The 21,533-nt window shown below is 35.7% G+C and overlaps 1 protein-coding gene across 3 annotated transcripts in view; it reads right to left on the reverse strand.

Moving 5' to 3' along the window:
• SCN3A (sodium voltage-gated channel alpha subunit 3) overlaps positions 1-21,533 on the reverse strand; it is a 107,917-nt gene that overhangs the window by 23,408 nt on the left and 62,976 nt on the right. For all 3 annotated transcript variants that reach the window (XM_069080794.1, XM_069080793.1, XM_069080795.1), the window contains 3 exons: positions 18,433-18,553; positions 16,440-16,594; positions 15,476-15,649 (listed from right to left, as the gene is read on the reverse strand). In XM_069080794.1, coding sequence (XP_068936895.1) covers positions 15,476-15,649; positions 16,440-16,594; positions 18,433-18,553 — 450 coding nt within the window. The remainder of the gene's footprint in view (positions 1-15,475; positions 15,650-16,439; positions 16,595-18,432; positions 18,554-21,533) is intronic.

Here is a 21,533-nt window from a genome sequence, read left to right on the forward strand (position 1 = left end):
AAACTACTCTATCATGCCATCCCTAACATAATACATAGTTCATTTCTTCATGGAGTTCCTGATTCTGCTTTAAAAATGTGATTATAGACCTCAGAATTATTTCTGGGGCACCTTCCTACCATAACTGCTACCACTGTTTATGGGGTCAGAGTTGGCAAATGCTGTAGCAGGGGAAAAGTCCAGAGTAGCTGTCTTCCAGTTAGTTATTTGGATGCCACAGAGTTCGGGGATTGTGGCAGTTGTGAAATTTGGTAACCAAACTACTCTTACTCCATTGCTCAGGTACTCACCTGATCAGTAGCTAATAGACATGTGCAAAAAAAAAGAAAAACAGAAAGACTTGAATCGCACCTCACAATTTGATTGAAAATTATAATGTATAGAAATCCATAAATCAAATTCCTACCATCATTTATAGGTTGGTAATTCAGAACAGACTATGAAATAGAAGACAGAAAAAAGTAATTCTAAAATGATTACTTTTGCTATCCAAATTACTCTAAAAGCAATTTTATAATTTGTTCAATGACAGTGCCTTTATTTTGTAATTATTTGTAAAAGATGTATTTTTACTTAAGGCAGAAACTCAGCCCTAGTAGGTTTCCTGACCCCCAGAATCACATGACCAAGTTCTTTTCAGACATGTTGAAATGTACCATAGGCATCTCAAACTAAATATGTCCTAAAATGAACTCATCTTTACTTCTAATCCCACACCTCTTCTGAACTTCCCTATTACTTCCAAGGGCACCATCATCCTTCAAGTCATCCAAGCTCACAATCTCGTTATCATATTCAACTACACATTCTCACCCACCTCACATATTCAAGCAGTTTTCCAATCCTGTTGTTTCTATCTCCATGACATCTCTAGCATATATTTCTTTCTCTCAACTCAGACAACCACTGCCACAATTGAGGTCCTTATCATGTCTTACCTGGTTTAAAGTTCCTAACTGGTCTCCCTACCTCAAGCCTCTCTCCCTGGAACTCCATACCACCCAACATTCAGTAACCAAAGTGATTTTCCTAAAGCACAGATCTGACCACGTCATCCTCCCCTGTCCCCAAAACACCAGGGGTTCCATGTATATTTTATATATATATAAATATATAAATATGTATATATATTTTATATATATATAGTATAAAATATAAACTTTCCTGATTGATTGATTGATATTTAAAGCTCTGTATAACCTAGTCCTTTCTTACCTCCCTGGCCTTCTTACACTTAATTCCTACCCATATACACTGTGGTCAAGTCTTATTGATCTAATAATTGTGCCTCAACAATTTTTCTCTCCTATCTCCATGACTTTACACTGGCTGTCTGTCATGCCTGGAATGTTCTCCTTCTATACTCCTACCTCACAGAGTCCCTTGAGATAAGGTTTGGCTTAAATGCCAGCTTCAGCAGAAGGCTTTTCCTGATTCTCTTAGCTCCTGGTGCCTTCCTTTCCAAGATTACCTTGGGTCTAGTGACTTTGTTTCCTGTATAACATACACACATACATATGGGTGTATAATACAATATATAACACTCATATAATATATCATGTATCATATATGTTACTCATGTAGTATATGTATGTTATATCATGTCTTATATCTTTGTATGTTTCCTGTGCAATATTACAATGCGTTGCAATATGTATAGGCAACTTCCCAAGGTTCAAAATACCAGCATAGATGCTTTCCATTTTATTCAGTGACAAATTAAGAACAGATAGAATCAAAATTTAACATCATTCAAAATACAGCATTTACTAAGTGTGATTCAATAATCTCCAAGCACTACCCCCTAGTGTGATTTAATCAAGTACTACTCCACCCCTTGACATTACATTCATTTAATCAATCACAAAGTCCCTCTTCTAAATACTACTCCACCCCTAGGCTGTACGTTCATTTAGTCTATCACAAAGCCCCTATTCTCAAATGGAGATTAGTTTCCAATCATAAGTAAAGTACATTCATTTGTTTAATCACAGAACACAAAAAGGTCAAAAGTTCCCCACCCTTGGATCACAATTGAATCTACCCCAGAGTTACAACAAGCTTAAGCACAGCACTTAATACCCAAATGGAGGTCTTTTCTTCACCTTGACAGAGGCAAGTTCTCAGCAATCTTTGTTTCTGGGGAGACAAAGCTTAGTAACTCCACAAGATACATTGCCAGTCTCTTCATTAATTCATTCTCTGTCTGCAGAACAGTCCTAGGACCCCTGAAAACATTAGCAAAACCCTCTTCCAGGATTTCTGTAAACATACAACAAGAAAATCCTTCTTCAGGGCTTCTGAACCAACATCAAGGTTCCAAAACTTCTGCAATAATAGCACTGGCCTTCACCAGTGGACAGTATTCACTCTCTGTCTGCAGAACAGTCTCAGTAACTCTGTACCAACAGCAAGGTTCCCAGACCTCTGCAACAACAGGACTGTCCTTCACCAGTGGACAGAATTCACCCTCTGTCTGCAGAACAGTCTCAGTAGCTCTGAACCAACAGCAAGGTTCCCAGGACTCTGCAACAACAGGACTGTCCTTCACCAGTGGACAAATCTGGCAAAACAACATCAAAACAGACAAAGTACCAGCATAACAGCCATGTCTCCTCAGTCCTTGGCAGCTCTGGGTGGCAGCTCACAAAAGTCCAGGGCAATTCAAAGTGGCCCTCAGCAATCCTCTCAGTCTCTCTCTGCCTCCAAAGGTGTTGCTTCCAAAAAGTTCTTCTGCTTCTCTCTTTTCTTGTGTCTCTCTAAATTTACGTCCCCAGCTCCTCCCAGTTCTGCCCTCTCTTTTCATGTCAACAAGTCCATCCCACAAGTGGGATTAACAAGCTCTGGGTTTTAACACAATCAAACCAAAAACCAAGCCAATACAGGGGGATCCTTAAATTCCATTACTATTACAAATACATACATTGCATATATATGTATTGTTTTCCTGGGTAGAATGTAAGATCCTGGGTGGCCAGTGGCACAGTGAATAGAGCACCAGGCCTGGAGTCAGGAGGAACTGAGTTCAAATGATGCCTCAGACACTTAACACTTACTAGCTGTGTGACCTTGGGTAAGTCACTTAACCCCAATTGCCCTGCCTTCTCCCTTGAAAAAGAAAAAAAAAAAGAATGTAAGATCCTTGAGTGCAGGGACTTTTTCATTTTTGTCTTTCTGTCCCTAGCACCTAGCATAGTTCTTTGCACATAGTAGGTGTTTAAAAATGTTTATTGCCTTACCTTGCCTGTCCTTTTTAAATATTATACTATTATTTTAAACATAATGGCAAAAAAAGAAAGAAAAAAGGAAAAATATGATGGCATTATATACACTTATGCATATTTATCTACTATAGTTTCTCTTGAGATCTCTTTGAATTACAGCTGTCACAGATTACTGTATCTATGTTTTTATATATACACATATATGTATATCTATCCATAATTCTCTTTAAATAGTTTGTAATATTTATCAGTTGACTACATATAATTTATAGAGACAAACTCCCCATAGATTTACATATATTAGAAACTTAACCAAAGTTATTTTTTTTTACAAAATGAAATGAATTTCATTTAAAAATGAAAAACTATAGCATTTCAAAGAGTTTTTAAAGTCTATTGCTAACATGTCAGGGAATTTTTTTCCTCTGATTTTTCAGCTCTCTAGCAGTTAGAAGAATTGCTCCATAGCAATTATGATACAATTTGTATATTTTTCAAGGAAAACATCGTTGATTAAGCACCAGGCACTATGCTTAGCATTGGAGATATAAGAAAGGTAAAAATACTGTCTCCCCTCAAGGAACTCATAAGCTACTGTATACAAATGATGTAAACAGGATAAATTGGAGATAATCTCAGAGAGAAGGCACTAACCTGAAGGAGGAGTGGGAAGGGCTTCTTACAGAAGATGAGATTTCAACTGAGACTTAAAGGAAACCAGGTGGCAGAGACAAGGGAGCACATTTAAGGCATGGTACACAGCCAGTCAGAAAGCATGGAGTGAGGATTTGGGGCACTATGTTGCAAGAAGAGTAAAAAGAGGCCAGTGCCACTGGAGGATAGAGTACATGGAAGGAGATAATGTAGAAGAAACCTGGAAAACTAGGAATGGATCAGGATATGAAGAGCTTTAAAAGCCAAAGGATTTTATATTACCTATATCCTATAGGTAATCACGAGTCACTGGATCTCTATGGAATGGTGGTTACCTGTATGCTGTTTTCTAATGGCTTATATTGAAGTGATAGAGAGTCTCCTGAGATTTTTCAAACCTCGTGACCACTCCCTATTTTTGGTGACTAATAACTACTGCCAAAAGGTACTTGCAAAGAATCTCTAGTTATAGAAACAAGTGTTGTTTTTAAAAATATCACTGCTACTCTTTGAAAAGGGGATTTTTAAAAGGGATGATATGAGAAATGAATTGCTGGTTAAAAAAGATGTGTTAGAAAAAAGTTAATTTTGATTTCTGGACACAGGGATGCATCTAATGAGTGCCAAGGAGAATGAATATATTTCCCTAGTATACACTAAGCCACAAACAGGTCCGTAGTAGAGTGCCTGAAGGATCTGTTCATGCCCTTGTTCTATTCAGTATTTATTGTAAGTGACTTGGATTAATGCAAAGATGGCATGCTTCTCAAATTTGTGTATGACACAAAGTAATGAGGGATACTAGAAGGGAGAGCCATGGTTGTATCTGTTCCATATGTTCACAAAATAAGATATGGAGTTTCTAATGGACCATAAATTCAAAATGAATCAACAGTTCCAACAAAAAAAAACCAATCATACCACCATAGACTTTATTAACAAAAGCAGAGTGTCCAGTATCACCACCACCCTTAACCCTTCTCCCCCACCCCTGCTGCAGGTCCTGCTTGCAGCCTAGCTCTCACAACCATGATCTAAGAAAGCAACTACTGTGGAAAAGGGACAAGCTGTTCCAACCACCTGCTACACACAGGGCAGGAAGCCAGCCAAGCTGAAATAGCAGAACACCGTGAGGGAGAGAAAGGAAGTAGAATGTTCTAGGCAAGTCAGACCACTGCCACCACTTCAACTACCATCTCTCCTCAGAACCTGATGGAGACATCCCAGGACCTTGAGCCCCAGCATAATGATTTTCATATAGTAGGTAATGAATAAATATTTGTTAGTTTGATTGATCTGAATATTTAAAAGAAACATAGTCTATATGCTCCACAGATTATATTTGTAAACAAATGTTTCTTATATTCAGTTCAGTTCCGTTCAGTTTATATTGCAAGTACTCTCACAGTACGTGCCTCTTTTTCAGGAAATTTCTGAAATAATTTTATGGATAGGAAAAAAGTTTTATGCTATTTGTTGTTATTGTTGCTTTAATCATGACAGCATCATAAAATAGGAAAATTTTTGGGATGTGCTCTCTAACCCCTAATGGAATAAAACATTTAAATGTATATTCTTACTGTAAAGATGTAATTTTTTTCATTTTCACTAATTATCTGTAAGAAAAAAAAAGATACCATTTGTCATAAATTAAGGCTACTTATTTACTACAGCCTGTATACAAATATGGAAACTTTAATACTACCTTTCATTAGGAGACATATAAACTGTTTTTGGAATCTTGTTGCTGTTTCTGTTGTACATATAGTTTATTTTTATTGTTAATTCTTTTCTGTTTGTAATGAAGAAATAAAGTGCCTGTTTTCCCAAAGTTCCTCCAACATTTTTAATGATAAAAATCTCCCATATATTTACTAGAATCTTTTTATTATAAGGATTACTTGTAGATAGGTTATTATAAATTAACACAGAGAGACTCAAAATGCAAAAGGTAATAAATTTCAGCCTATCCTTTTATATTTGATGGAGAATTTTGTACCAGACTGATGCTCAAAAATATTAATTGCTCATGGGTAAGATGAGCCAATGTAATAAAATGACAATATTGCCTGATTGATTTATTCAGTGCAATACTTATCAAATCATCAATGGATTGCCTTATAGAACTAGAAAAATAATAAAATTCATATGGAGCGGGGGGAAAGGTTAAGAATCTCAAGAGAAATAATGAAAAGAAATGGTAATGAAGGGAGCCTAGCAGTATCAGATCTCAGGCTGTACTTCAAAGTAGTAATTATTAAAACAATTTTATACTGGTTAAAAAATGGAGAGGCCAACCAATGGAACAGATTAAGTATGCAATATGCAGAAGCAAAAGTATCAAATAACCTAGTATTTGATAAATACAAAGAGACCAACTCCTGGATTAAAGACTCTCTCTTTGACAAAACTGCTGGGAATATTGAATGATGATACGGAAGAAATTAGAGACAGATCTACATCTCACACCTTGTACAAAGGAAACCTCCAAATGAGTATGTGGTTTAGGTGTTAAAGGTCACATTAAGAACAAATTAGAGAAATATGGGAAGAAAATTACTTATTGAATCTATAGGTAGGAGAACATTCACGACCAAACAAGGAATAGAGAGGATCACAGGATATATAAATGGATAATTTTTATTACCTAATATCAATATTAAAAATGTAAAGCTAAGCTGAAAGGGAAAACAAATGGGAAAAAAAATCTTTACAGCAAGTTCCTTTGATAAAAGTATTATTTCTAAGACGTATAAGGAACTGATTCAAGTAATTGATAAATAGTTTAAGGATATAAATAGGGAAGAAACTCTAGCTATTTGTAGCCATATGAAAAAATGCTCAAAATCACTACTAATTAGAGAAATGCAGATTAAAGCATTCTGAATTTCTACCTCATACCCATGAGAGTGGTAAAGGTGACAAACTATCATTACAAATGTTGGAGGAACTTTCGGAAAACAGGCACATTGTTACTGTTGGTGGACCTGTGATGCGCATAACCATTCTGGAAATCAATTTGGAACTGTAGATTAAAAATTACTGAACAGTGTATGCCCTTTAACCTAGCTATGCCATTGATAGCCTAAGACCAAAGAAAGAGGAAAAGGTCCTTTATGTACAAAAATATTTATAGTAACTCTTTTTGAGCTGGGGCTGGCAAAAAAACTGGAAAGTGAGTGACTTCCCATCAACTGAGAAGTAGTACTGATTAAGTTATGGTATATGAATGTGATAGAGTACTTGTTGTGTTTTAAGAAATGAAGAAATAGGTGATTTCAAAAAGAAATGGGAACTGATGAGAGCAAAGTTAGTAGAACCAGAAAAACAATTTATACTATAATATCAATATTATAAAACGAACATTTTTGAGGAATTTTATAAACTGATAAAGAATGAAATGAATAGCACCTGGAGAATAATTCATACAATAACAGTATTATAAAACGAAACAACTTTGAAAGTTGCAAAAACAAATGACCATTCATGATTCCAGAGAACAGATGATGGTTTACATACTATTCATTACCGAGAGGTGATGGCTTTAGGGTGCAGAATGAGACACACACACACACACACACACACACACATATATATATATATATATATATATATATGTATGTGTACATATATATAAAGATATATGTGTAAAACCACTGAGGGAATTTATTTTGCTTGACTGCATATTTATTATAAGAAATTTATTAGTTTTTGATCCTTTTTCCACCCATAAAGGTACTACATGGTAAAATATTTCAGCTTGATGTAGTAGAAGGAGCATTGGACTTAAGGTCAGGAGACCTTAGTTCAAATACTGAGGCCAACACTTAATAGATATGTGATCTGGGTAAGTCACTTAATCCCTTGTGAAATAGGCACAGTTATACTTTTGACCTCACAGGTCTGTTGTGAGTAAAGCACTTTGTAAAATTTAGAGTGCTGTATTAATTGGTTACCCCATTGTGTCCATCACCACTCAATGTGCATTATACTTTTTGGTTGTCTCTCAAGGAAAGCTTATGAGATTTTTAGGGAGTGGGTTGAATAGCAAGAGAAGACATCAACTAAGACATATCAGTGCTTAAAGACTTCAAAGAATATGCATTGGAAAGGACCTCAGAAGCCATCTAGTTAAATCCACACCTGAGTAAGAATCTCATCTTCAACACTGACCTTTTTGTAATGACTTCACCATCTCTTAAGACATCACAGTCTATTTTAGTTAGCTATTCTTCACATCAGGATAGCTGCCTCTCTTAAAATGCTATAGTAATCTGTTGCCTCTCTTCCTCTCCATGTAAATTCTTTGAGGGAAAGCCTCTTTCATTCTAGAAATTTATATTCCCAGTGCCTAGCATAGTACCAGGAATGCAGTAGTAATTTAATGTTGTTGTTGTTGTTTTTGTGGTTGTATATACATCTCTGTGGATGTATGTATGTATATCTAAATCAGTCAGTGGAACAGATAAAGTATACAACATTCAGATGCATAGTACCAAAATCCTCAAGGACAGCTGCTCATTTCCTCAGCCACAAAAGAAAGGCATAAAACTCCAAAACAACAACATGAATTAATACATATTTAAAACATAAACTATAACTCATTGTTTCTAATATATTCTCCTGAGGCAGGAAAGACTCCCTGGTATATATACTGAGGACTACTACTAGATTTCATTTCACATTAGTTCTTACCTGTCCAAGTGACAACTGAAGGTCTAGGTTTTCTGTCCCACCAGACATGGCTTTGGATTAAGATTTGGGGCTTACAAAATCCTCTTGAAGATGAGACTCTTCTTGAGGAAGCATTGTAAATTTAGGAATCACTTTCTACTGGGTACTCAGCACCAATGGAAGAATCCAGAATACCCTGAACTTGGAGTTCTTGTAGTACTCTTCTGTCTGGAAAAGTCTTATTTCTTAGAATCACTGTTAAATCACCCAAAGAGATAAGGTTCTTATAGTTCTTCAATTTCACATTCCTGTACAGTTTCTCTGTGAGCTGAATCCAGCTGTTTCTATTCCTCCTCAAAATCCACAGTGACATCTTTCATGGTAATTGATTGCTAGCAGGCCAGGGCTGGCGGGGTCCCCTGAGACACCCTTTATGGCTCTGCCTGGGCCTGAGCACCAGCCTTGTGCCACTCAGGCTATCTGATACCACTCCCTCCTTCTTACTCTTCTCCTTTCCCAGTTCCTTCCCCCACCCCACTACAACCCACAACACTCCCTCCAGGCTCTGGGGAAGGTGGGCCTAGTACTGTGCTGCCCAAGGGAGCAAGAGGACAGAGAGCTGAAAAGTGTTCGGGCTGAGACCACGCTGGGGCTACCCAGGAGTGGAAGAGAATGCTAGGTGGGGTGTGACTGAAGACAGATATTTCCTTATTGATTTGTAACATTTTCTTTAAAGTAAGTAAACATTTATTGATCTTATTATCAAGCACATTTATGTTCTATAGAATGTTTTCTAAAAAACACAACCCTCCCGCTCCCCCTTGTCCTTCTATGGCCAAACAGAACAAGTTTAATTTTTCTCCCATATGAGTGGTCTCAAATACTTTAATACAGTTATTAAGTTCTCTCTCAATCTTCTTTTCTTCAGGTCAACAACCCTACTTCTTTTAACTAATTCCTACATAGCAACATCCTGTGAAGTCCCTCGCAAGCATGGACTCTTACCCAGGTGTTTTTTAATTAGGGAAATGCTGCTGAACCCAGTCCTTGTGAGCATGTGCAAAGTGCCATGATAACAGTTCCCCACAGGGAAGGACAATCCAAATCATGATAAAATTTAATGGAAGTGCCTTGGAGAGATTTGGAGCAGGCACAGATATTCTGCAGCTGAGTCTGGCCTATTAACCAGGGGGTTGGCAGGAGCCTCTTTGATTCACTGAAGCTGGGGAGCCAGAAATGGAAGGGTATTCAAAAAGCTCCCCTTAGCCTCTTCTCCCTTTTTGGTTTGACTTCTCTTCTTCACTTCTTCCTATTGTCAGCTTTCAAGTGAGAGAAGAAAGACAGTACTATTCACTGGCAGATGAAAGCAGGAAGAACCACTCCCAAAGGTGGGCTATGGTATTAATAAAGAGATTCCCCCAACTTCTCAGGAATCCTTCTAGAACCTCAAGAGAAAGTGAGGTCAGGTCCATACTCATTCCATTTTCTAGCATTTCAGTGTTCTTTCTACAAGGTGCCATTCTGAACAGAACACCATATTCTAGGTGTAATCAGATCCAGGTAGAGTGCACACTACTCTTTCTTTAATGCAAACATCAAGTTTCCATTATAGAAGACCAGAAAATTTGATAAGATGAGACCAACAAAAATCCATAATGACTATAAGAAGCCATGCAAGTCAGTATCATCTTATATCATTTTACTAAATTACCAGCTGCAAAATGTACAGTTCCTAAAATTATAAAGGCACCTCTCATCTGATTATGTTTTCTCATTTGTCAAATGGCTTCTGAGGTTCTTTCCAACTCATACTATGATCAGGATTAATTTACTGACCTCAAAGTAGGAAGGAAAGATTGTCATACTGAGTCAAAGCCATAATCCATCTAGTTCAGTATCCTACCTAACAACTAGCATCATAGAATGTTGAAATGGCATAGCTATTTTCCATTATTTGTCTTAAAATGTTAGTTTTAATTTCCAAACATCCTGGTTTCCCTTAATAATCCATTGTTGCTGTCTTTTCCATGCATTTGTTTAAATCTCCTTTGAGCTACTTTTGTTTGTGACTGATATAGCCATATATGTAATGAATTAAATAAAGTTTCTTCTACTCTATAAAATAGTCTTTCCTTTTAATTTTTCTATATTTATTTTTTTTTCAAACTAGAAGAGAAAACTTGCAGTCTTGATTTATTTCAGGGTTTGATGAACAAGACTGGTTTTATAAACTTTAATCTTATTCCTTGTATAGTTTTTGTCTTCCAAATCTAAACAGTCCTACCATTCTATTTTCTTTTCTTTTTCTTTTTAAGAATTTGGGGTTAAGTAACTTGCTCAAGGTTACACAGCCAGTTATTTTGTATGGGTGTTAAGTATCTGAGGCCGGAACTAATCCCAGGTCTCCTGACTCTGGGGCCAGCGCTCTTACTCCTACCATTCTATTTTCAAATAAGGGACGTTGAAATGTAGTGGATAAAGAGCTGGCCTTGGAGTTAAGAAGACCCAGTCCAGCTAGTTCCACCTCTGACACATCTTAACTGTGTAACCTCACAGTCCTGTGGTGTAGCGGCAACCACACTGGCATACCCAGGATGGCTGTTAGCACAGGTTCTGAGATCTGCTTTACTAGGAAAGATAGCATTTAAGCCTTTTTAAAATTACATTCACTAGTTCAGGGGAAAAGTCAGCACCCTGAACTTCAGAGACAATACAGAGAACATACAATCAGAGAAACAAAGACCAACAGACAGGACCTTGACTGCCTGAGTCAAAGCAATATTGCTATATACTTTACATACATCCCTGGATTGAGAGAGCCTTTGCATCTGAGCAGTTGGGGAGCTCTGAATATGTGGCCACTCAGAATCTTGACCAGAGAATCACAAAATTCTTCCCATAAGCAAGCCCCCAAAACAAAATGCCAACTCAGAGTATATATACATTTCTCAGAGCCAGAAGGCATCATAACCCTCGTGACTCCTAATTAGAAATTAGCAAAAGGTGTGAAAGCCTTCCTATAAGCAAGCCTCCTATAAGCAAGCCTCCCCTAAGCAAGCTTCCCTTAATGGGCTCCACATGAGGCCTATTAATGAGCAGGGAAGATCTTATATCCCATTAACATTACATGTGGGCAATTCTCTAACTCAATAAGTTGTAGAGAAGGTGCTGGCCTTCACTGGTAGAGAGTTTCTGCATCCAGAAGTTCCCAATATGAATGAAATTACAGGTCTAATACCTGTCCCAAAGGATAGCACTCATGCACATCCCATCATTTTATTTGTACTCATCTGTGGAGTGGACCTTTACCAGCCCTGATAATGCCTATTTTAGACACATGGCAACTGGATGAACATAGTATTTTAGGAGCAGATTTAGACTTAATTGTTTAGAAAAGTAATAAAAGATTTTTTTTTTAATTTTGTACTCAATTCCCTGTTTGGTAATGTACAACAATCTGTTGAACTTTTAAGACACAGTAACACAATCGACTTGCACAGAGTGTGTTTTTAATAAATGTTTGTTAAATTTAATTGAATGACCCAGTGTCTTCTGGGAGCAGTCTGCAATGACTCCTATGTCCTTTTCCTTGGGTATTTACTAAAACTCGAAGGCCATTAGTATAGTGCTAGGCAGGAACAGTGACTAGCTGGTACCTGACACAAAACCATATAAACAACAGGCTAGCACAAGCACCTAGAAAAGTGCTTTTAAATCAGCTTTTAAAGACAAACTTTGTTGGGGAAATGGAATCTCAGGAAGAAACTCAGACCCCAGGAAACAAGCCCAGTGAAGGAGGAGAGCCTGAGGTCAGGAGATAAAGATCATGATTACATTACTATGGAGACCACCTCTGGAGGAGAGACCAGGATAAGAACAGGGTGGGTAGTTCTATTACTATGCAGCCACTGGTGAAGGAATCCTGCCACCTAGTAGCTTATTTTAATCAACAGTTCTTGTTACTAGGTGCTAAACTTAGTGGTTTCTATTGCCGAAGCAGAACCAGTACTTATTGTCCTTTAAATTTCAGTTCCAATGAGCAAAACTCAGTCACCTGACACTAGTTTTAGCCTGCCTTTGCATACAACAGGCACTTTGTTGAGTTGAATTATCCTATAAATATATTTTAGATTATTTTCCCCAAGACATCCTTGCCCATGTTGAAAGACATTGGTTATGTTGCTATAATTCATAGAGCCTCACTAAATCTTCCCACAATTCCTTATCATAGTGTTTTCCATATATTTGGAGATCTAGATTATTTATAAAAAATGTGAAATAAAACAGGCAGCATTGATAGCTTAGGGATCATCATAGTGTTTATTTTTTTCCATACAAAAAAAATAGTTATATATCCTACTTTGGATTTCCTATCTTTAAATTTGTTTTCTATACATAAAAAAATCACATTCTCATGGGTACCACTGCAACTTATTTTAAAAATAGAATTTGTGTTCATTTCACCAAAAGCTTTTTAAAAGCATAAACAATATGATTAGACATTCATTCAGAGACATAGCATGGCATAATCGAGGGGAATGCTGGACTTAGAAAATACTGATTTCAAATTTGACCTCTAACACTTAACCTTTTTGAAACTTAACTGTTACCATGTCATTTCACTTCACTGAACTTCAGTTAATCCATTGGTAAAATGGTGATAATAATGCAGACAGCATCTACCTCTCACAGAGTTGTGGTGAAGCTAAATGATATAATGAATGTAAAATATTGAACAGTGCTATATAAATGTCAATTACTATTACTCTTGGTGAGATGGTAATTATATTACCCAAAACAGGTATTCCCCTTTAATATGTCAACTCAATAAATGAAATTAGTTTAACATAGCTAATAAAATTAAACCTGAGTCAAATTAGTGGAATTTTGTATTTTTTAATTTCTTGAGTGCTAGTGACCAATTGCTGTGTTTTCTCTTAGTATTGCCAATAAGTATGTTTCTTGGACTCTTGGTGGTGTGACAGTATGTGTCTTTTATTGACTTTTACTACTGACTGGGCTCTTGTGTATCGTTGCTGGCTTATAACATTTGTGCTTTTTAGTGGCTGTTGGATTTTTTTAAAAAATTCCCATAGTTCTTTGTTGTTGTTTCTCCCACATATATTTAGGAACAAACAAAAAAATCTTCCCATTCCCCAAACTCTAGTTGGCATGAACAAAATTATGCGATGAGAACATCCCTTTTGTTTCAGTATAACTATTGTGCTAATATTCTATGTTGTTTGATTATGTCTTGGCATCAACATTCCCCTGGATAATGCTTCTCCCATTATAGAAGAAAAGGACCAAAAAAGAGCACCAGTATGGGAATCAGATTTAGGTTGTAGTTAGGTCACCAGATAACTCTGTAACCTTATAAGAACTGATTAATTTTTCTGGGCCTCATTTTCCTGTATCTGTAAAGTGATGGGTTTGGACTAAACTTAAAGTTTCTTCCATCTCTGAATAGTCTATGATTTTGTGAATTAAATTTTCCTATTATAGAAAATTTATTAGAAATGTCTCTGTTTTAGATATTGATATTTAATCAGATTACGTGGTGTACCACACCTGAAAATGGAAAGCAGTTTCTTGCTTAGGTGAGAGCTAGTGTTCAGCAGATTTGTTTTTAAAAATTTAGTAAAATGTTATGATTATAGGGGTGAGAGATGCATATAATAAAGAATGTTCAGTCTTGAAACAGAGGACAAGAGATGGCATATGATGACAAAGGGAATAGATATTGATATATAACAACCTTTGATTTATCTTGGTGTATGTTAAGGTAGATGATAAAGTGATCACGAGTAATTAATTGTTAACCCTTGAAGACAATTGTTTAGTTGGGTTACTTCAAAGTGTCACACAATGTAATATGGAAGACTGTGCAGAACTAGATGCCCATGATAGTTATTGGCATTATCTCTTCCTCAAGAGGAAAGCAGAAAAGAGTCTACTAGCCCCACAGCTTACTTAATTGGCAACATTATCAGTGACCACACTGTGGAGTAACCAGAGTCATCTGCAAAGGACAGGTCTGTTCCTGTCTTTCCACAAAATGCATGTCCTAGTAACATACAATGATATAAGAACAGAAATAAGCTGTAAACCTTCAGAGGGTATGTATATGTGTATGAATGACTGTTTCAATAAATGAATGAGGTAAAATTTTGACTCTACTGTATTTATGCTTTAGTTAGACTGTAATAAAATTTTAAAGTGAAGTTTACATCATTGCTGATATGCAATCATTTCTGATTTCACCATCTTAAAATCTTTCTCCTCAAATACAGATATCTCTGTTTGGCAATTAAAGATATTCACAACATGAATCCAACCAATCTCTCTGTCATTACTATATATTATTCCCTTTCATCCAGTCTTTGGTCTAGCCAGTCTGGCCTTGCTGTTTCTTAAAAAAAAAAAGATTTTCTGTTTCTAATTGCAGTCCCCATGCCTCCATGCCTAGAATGTTTTACCTCTTTTTATCACCCCTCCCATTCTTAGAATCCATTTTCCCCCCAAAATTCATGTTTAACACCAATTCTCTAATGGAGAAGGTAATTAGAAGGTAAATACTTATTGCCTGGCTGGTTGATTGAACTATTTCTAAAATAGTATGGATGTGGTAGTCAGTATTTTCACTAAAACCCATGACACCAAACCTATATCGCTGTCCTTTCATAATAGATGAATAGTAATTACTTGTCTTATCTACTTTTCTATTCTCTCTATGTTCCCAGTACTCCTTTACTAATTGCTGTAACTGTTTTTTTTTTAATAATTGAACAAATGTGTTGACACAAATGGCCTTAGGCACGCACACCATATTTTCACCTGAACAGTATAGCATAAATTGATTTAATATCAACTGTGACTCTTTTTGTAAACAGAATTTTTTTTGAAAAATTCAAATTACTTACATCAACAATCAAGAAATCCAGCCAGCACCAGGCATTAGTGAAGTATGTTTGAAAACCATAAGCCACCCATTTTAGAAGCATTTCCAAAATGAAGATATAAGTGAAGACTTTGTCAGCATATTCCAACATTGTCTTAATGGTTTTTCGTTGTTCAATGTAAATGTCTTCAAAAGCCTGCGAATCATAAGATTTTTTAACTATTTATATTCTCTAAGTATAATGCAAGATTGTTCGGTACACTGCTATCCCCAAAATGGAGCTTGACAGACATTGGGTAATTATGAAAACTAATCTTATAACTTGAAATGACAAAATAAATAAACCAAGGGGAAAATGAACATAGGGATTTCAGTCTCTCCACCAGTAGCTCTGAATACATTTCCTTTTGTTTACTTGGTTCTAATACGGCTCTTATTGGATTTCATATTATCCTTACAAAATGTGAATGAAGTAAAGAGAATTGAGCTTATAGTTTGATCAGGAAATTTACTTATTAGGAATAAGTATTATAGATGGTCTTTCATTTTTATTCCTAGCATTCTATGGTTATATGAATAGCTAGTTTGGGACTTTTTTTCTGCAAAGAATAAATTAATTAGACATTTTAAAAAACTGACCAGAATTCATGATACTATAAGCATGATTATTTGGAGAAGATGGAATGATAGTTTATGTTGAATGTAACATTCTATTGGGCGATCTCTTTTTTTAAAAATGAGAAAAACGTAGTCTGTTTAAACATCTGTTAGATAAACACAAGATGAGAAATTCCATCTGGCCCTCCAATTTGTTTGATTTGTTCTATAGTAAATTCTCCATTATTTCATCCCTTAAATGGCAAACTCTGCAGGGTATGGTAGTTTCCTCTACTTTGATTTTGAAATGCATCATAGACACAGCATTTTAGCAGAAAAATAAATTTAATCAAAACCTTTTTGTTCACATTGACATGTGTTTCACTTACCAAAGCACCACTGCTAAGTAGGATCATGAAGACAATAAATGTCTCAAACCAGTTGTGTTCAACAATGCTGTAGCAGGTTTTCCTAAGATTCCACCAGATTTTTCCTTTTCCTTCTTCTGTACTTACTTGACAAAATGGGAACTTCTTGATGCAGCCTGAAAACATGTTATTTGATTATTACAGATTAGAAAACTATAACATCATATTCTTACTAGTTTTTCTTATGTAGTTAATAACATACCTGTATATGTGCATACCTGTTTATACACAGAAATGAATGTGAGAGGAGGTACTTGAACCCATGTTTTCAGCCAGGTCCCTTAACCAGCACCATGCTTGTGATATGTGATTTGTGTATGTAAGATGTATATGTGCTATAATACTATATACAGAAGCAAACAATCTATAGGTATACAGTGTAGTCACAAAGTCCAACATTGCCCAGGTATAAAAATGTTACCTCTATGGCCAGTGAAATAAACTCCTTGTCTTAGGCCCCAGGCCTAATGTATTAGACTGTAAGACCTTTAGAACATGGACTATCTTTTACTTTTCTGTGTGTCCCCTGCACTTATCACAGTACCTGGAAACGAGGATGTGCTTAATAAATTCTTGATTTATATTGAATGATGAATAAAGTTGTTCTCTCTGGCAGATACCTGGATACAACTTATATGTTTGTGTCAAAGATGCTCTTCCAAATTGCTTGTTCTGTTTTTCCTGATATTTGTTCCCAGAAATCTTTATTTATTGGTTCTTCTCACAAAGTGTACAGCCTATTATCAACTTCCCTAAGCATCTTCCTTTCCAGGTTGTCCTTTTGATTTAATTGCACTGATGAGTAAATTATGATCGTCAGCTTCCCATGTTCATGCAAATATTCTCCACAAATATTTATCTTATACATTCCTGTGCCACTACCTATCTGTGATGCTACTTGTTTAATCAAATTAAGAAATATGTTTTAAACACCTACTGAGTACACTGTGAAAAACATTACTAGCACCATGATTCGTCTTGTTCCTGTCAGACTTCTGGCCCATTACAAATTATTTCTTATAAGTCATTTGCAGGGAATAGTGGATGAACTTGGCCTTGAAGCCAGGAAGACCTGGGTTCAAATTCCACCATTGATTCATACTGCCTTTGTGAATCTAAACAAGTCATTTAATCTCTCAGTGCTCACAGGCAGCTCTCTTAAAATATGAGTTGTTGAGGAGCCAATATGCAATCCTAGAGAAAGTTTTCTCACCTGGGAGTTCCCTATACCAAGGAAATCACAGGTTCTCTCTATATACATAAAATAAAATAGGTAGGTTTTTGTTCATATCAATAAAAAAGAGTGCATAAGATACCCCTTACTTGCAGCAAAAAAAATGACTTGCTATATCACCTATAAAGCAAATTGCATTATTCAAGTCTTAAGAGTAGAACCAAATAAATAATATATATTGTTTTCTGCTTATCACAAAGGAAAACCAATTAGGTGATAGAAAAAAAGACAATGACCCTTCCTCTAGCTTTGAATTCCAATGTGTTCCTATTATATTCTATTCCACATTTTAGTTATTCTGTTTTCATTGTTCATATATTTTACATGAATTGATTTCACTCCACAACTATATATGTATGCATATATAAAAACATCCATGAAGGAAAGAATCATGTCTTCATTATTTTTGTATTCCCTCTTAAGGCCTAGACCAGTGTTATGCACATACAAAGTACTTCATAAATTAATCAATCCTGAATAGCTTAATACTTTCCTTCATGACCACTGGTAGGATTCTAGGGCACTCTTTTATACTATTTAAGTAGCATGTCTAGACAGACTTCTTGGAAAAGAACACATGAACCTTTCTAATTAAAAGGCATTTGCAATGAAAGTGCCTTCTTCATCTCCTCTAAGTATGTCTTGTAAATATGGCTCTCTCCAGAACAGTTAGCATCTTGAAGAAAATTGTAATTGATTGTATTAAATAAAACACCTCACCTTCAGTAAAACAGGCTTCTGGTTCAAGGTCTTCTTCTGGTTCAATTTCCGCTTGTTCACCTTCTCTTGGAGGGGCAACATCAACTGTGCTGCCTTCAGATGAACTGGATGCATTTAATTTCTGGAAACAAATCCCATAAGCAAAGGTTTTTCTCTTTGCTTAGTGTATCTGTAATATTCTTACCATATCATTAGACAAATTACAGTGGTGGTCTATAAGTCCTTATCCTAATATAAGGACTAATAAATATGTACTGTGAACTTTAGGATAACTAAGGTCCTAATAATGTGGCTACTGACCTGATCCATGTATTAAGTGACAAATTAAAGATGATTTCTCATAGATGTGGGCAATATGAAAAAGAAGTACCAATTATTTCCCAAAACTTTACTTGTGTTAGGCTCCATTGTGAATTTACATCAAAATGTCCTATTAGAAAGACTAAATCAAGTGTGTCTGATAAAAATTTGGCATGCTACTACCATTACTGATAGCATTTATTAAATATGTATCATATCAAGCCAATTGCTACCTTAGAAATTGCAAATAGTTGGGGGAAAAGTATATGACCAGTTGCTACTAAGCACTATTCACGTGTCTACAATTCTAGAAAGGATGTTCATATTAGTCATCATCGTTATATTTCAGCTTTTGAGCTATTCCTTTCACTGGCTCGCTTATTTTTCCTTTTACTTTAAGATGGCTCATAAATTTTGTTTTAAAGAGCTAAAAAAATTACCAAAGAACTTTGAATGAAATTGACATTTCATCACATGAGGAAGTTTCAAAATATTACATTGAATCTAATCAGGAGAACATTCTGAGTTCAGCATGTAACCAGATTAGGAACACCTACTTTAAATTATTGTGATGTGCTATGTGGCTAGAAAAAAACATTTAATATTACAGGAATTTATTAGGTGCTTTGAGGTCACCCTCTTGAACATATTACAAAGTGCAACATAGTATATAAATTGATGCGAACACAAGAAGCAGAATAGGTAGTTGGAAGTGCAAAGCTTTTATCAATGAATATATATTGTCTGGAAATATTAGTCATGCTAAATTCTCCCACAACTTCAGTAGGATTAAAAATGTTTAAGAGAGTTAATATAGCTTACAAGAGTGCCCAAATTATTTCCCAGATTAGCCTAAGTAATGGGAACATTGAGAGCCACGTGCATAGCTCGTTAAAATTATAAAGCACATGTACTTTCATACTTCAGAGTATATATAAGTTAAATATAGCGGGCAGGTTGAAAGTAGGGTAATATAGGGAATACTTAGCATGGCATTGAAGTCAGGAAGATCTGAGGTTCAGGACTGCCTCTGGTACATACTAACTGTGGGATCATGGGCAGGCAAGTCATGTAACCTCTTAATGCCCTAGCCAACACTTTTATGACTTTAAGTTATAGACTCTGATCTTTGTTGGTAGAGGAAGTATCCACATTGAGAAATTCTATCTACTAAGAAAAATCACAGATTTGGACCAAGTATGTAGGTTATTCTTTTTGTGGTATTTCTGGCTAGGTAACAGCAGCTATATCGAAATAAATATATTCTGAATATTAACTTAGGGCAGAATATAATTATAAGATCTTGGTTTCCTTGGATCATTATTATGAAATGCTTACTAATTGAAGCACCATGAAATGTGATGAGGTATCATTATTGCTGAGAGGCATGGAAATGAACTTCAGTCAATGATTACAGTAAAGGAATTTCTACAATGGTTTTGGTTCTGACCTGCTACTAATCAATGTATTTTTTCCCAGCCTGGAGGAGAAAAACCTCCCATTTTCCTAGAACTCTTTCACAAGTCTCCTATATCTCCTTTTAACAGATAAAAGTGCTTTCTAGAAAGTACAGCAGCAGTTATGGTGCAATTGGGAAAATTGGTTTTGAGCATGGCAAATGGTGTCTTCCCTCACAGGCCTTATCCAGCCCTGTTTTGATGGCTGGGAATTAGGGTTGTTAACCTTTGGAATTTATAGAAAACCTTTGCTAGATACCCCCCTTTCCTTCTAGGAATCCTATGGCATTTATAATCTGTATTTCATATTTTTGCATTCATTGCTATTATGTTAATGCTGTTTTATTTCACTCCATAGCTTTTAGTTATCAAATGTGATTAATCTTTTGGAGAGTAAAAACCATGTTTCCTATTTATTTTACATCTCCTAGTGTTTACAACAGATAGGAGAACAGAGTAAACTACTAAGTACCTATTGACTATAATATTACACAATGGTTTTAACTCTCCTTTTCATATAAGAAAATAAAATTCTTAATATAAATCTCCATGAAAAGATACATTTTTATTATACAGTATAGTGGAAATTAGCTAATGAATGTTTTATATGAAGGTTTTGCTAAGATTAAAATTTTTTCTTCTATAAAATATTGATGGATTTCAAATTTTAAAATGGGGAAATATTAATAAGGTTTTATGTATATGTATATATATACATACATACATATATACACATTTAAAGGCCTTCAGAAAAGCACTGTGGTATAGTGGGGAAAGATCTGAACATAAAGCCACAGGGACTGAATTGCAAACCTGAATGTGCTACTTATTATCTGTGTGACCTTGAGCAAGTCACTTAATTTCTCTCAGCTCATCTATAAAATGAGAGGGCTTCTAAGGTCCATTTATCCTTTGCTCTCTCATATATCACTTATTTTAATTAAGTTGTATGGTGATCATCTTTTTTACTCTATAGTTACCTGCCATGTAATTCATTGATATGTTAGCATTAAGTGCAAGCATTTCATTTTCTGAGAGTCTGAAATGGGATTAATTCAAAGTTCATAAAAAGATGGCATTCATTTTGCTCAGTTCTGTCTTACTGTTTCCAAAGGGACGCACCTTGTTTTTATAAATGAAAGGGGGGAAATCCTCCATTCCCACCCCACTCCATGATTCTCTGCCCCAAATGAGTACAAATCCATTTAAAGTAAGGACTTATAATTATCCTGTAGCCTATGAGATTTAAACTTCTATAGCTTCTTAAGCTCTGCAAAGCAGCTTAAGGAATGGAATGGGCATAGAGCTGCTGCAGCTGAATTACAGGATGAAAGTATGACTCTA

The sequence above is a fragment of the Petaurus breviceps genome, unplaced genomic scaffold (genome assembly GCF_028583685.1).
Source record: "Petaurus breviceps papuanus isolate PSGF00001 unplaced genomic scaffold, PetGlider_PUasm1.0 91133, whole genome shotgun sequence".
In the NCBI taxonomy this organism is placed as follows: Eukaryota; Metazoa; Chordata; class Mammalia; order Diprotodontia; family Petauridae; genus Petaurus; species Petaurus breviceps.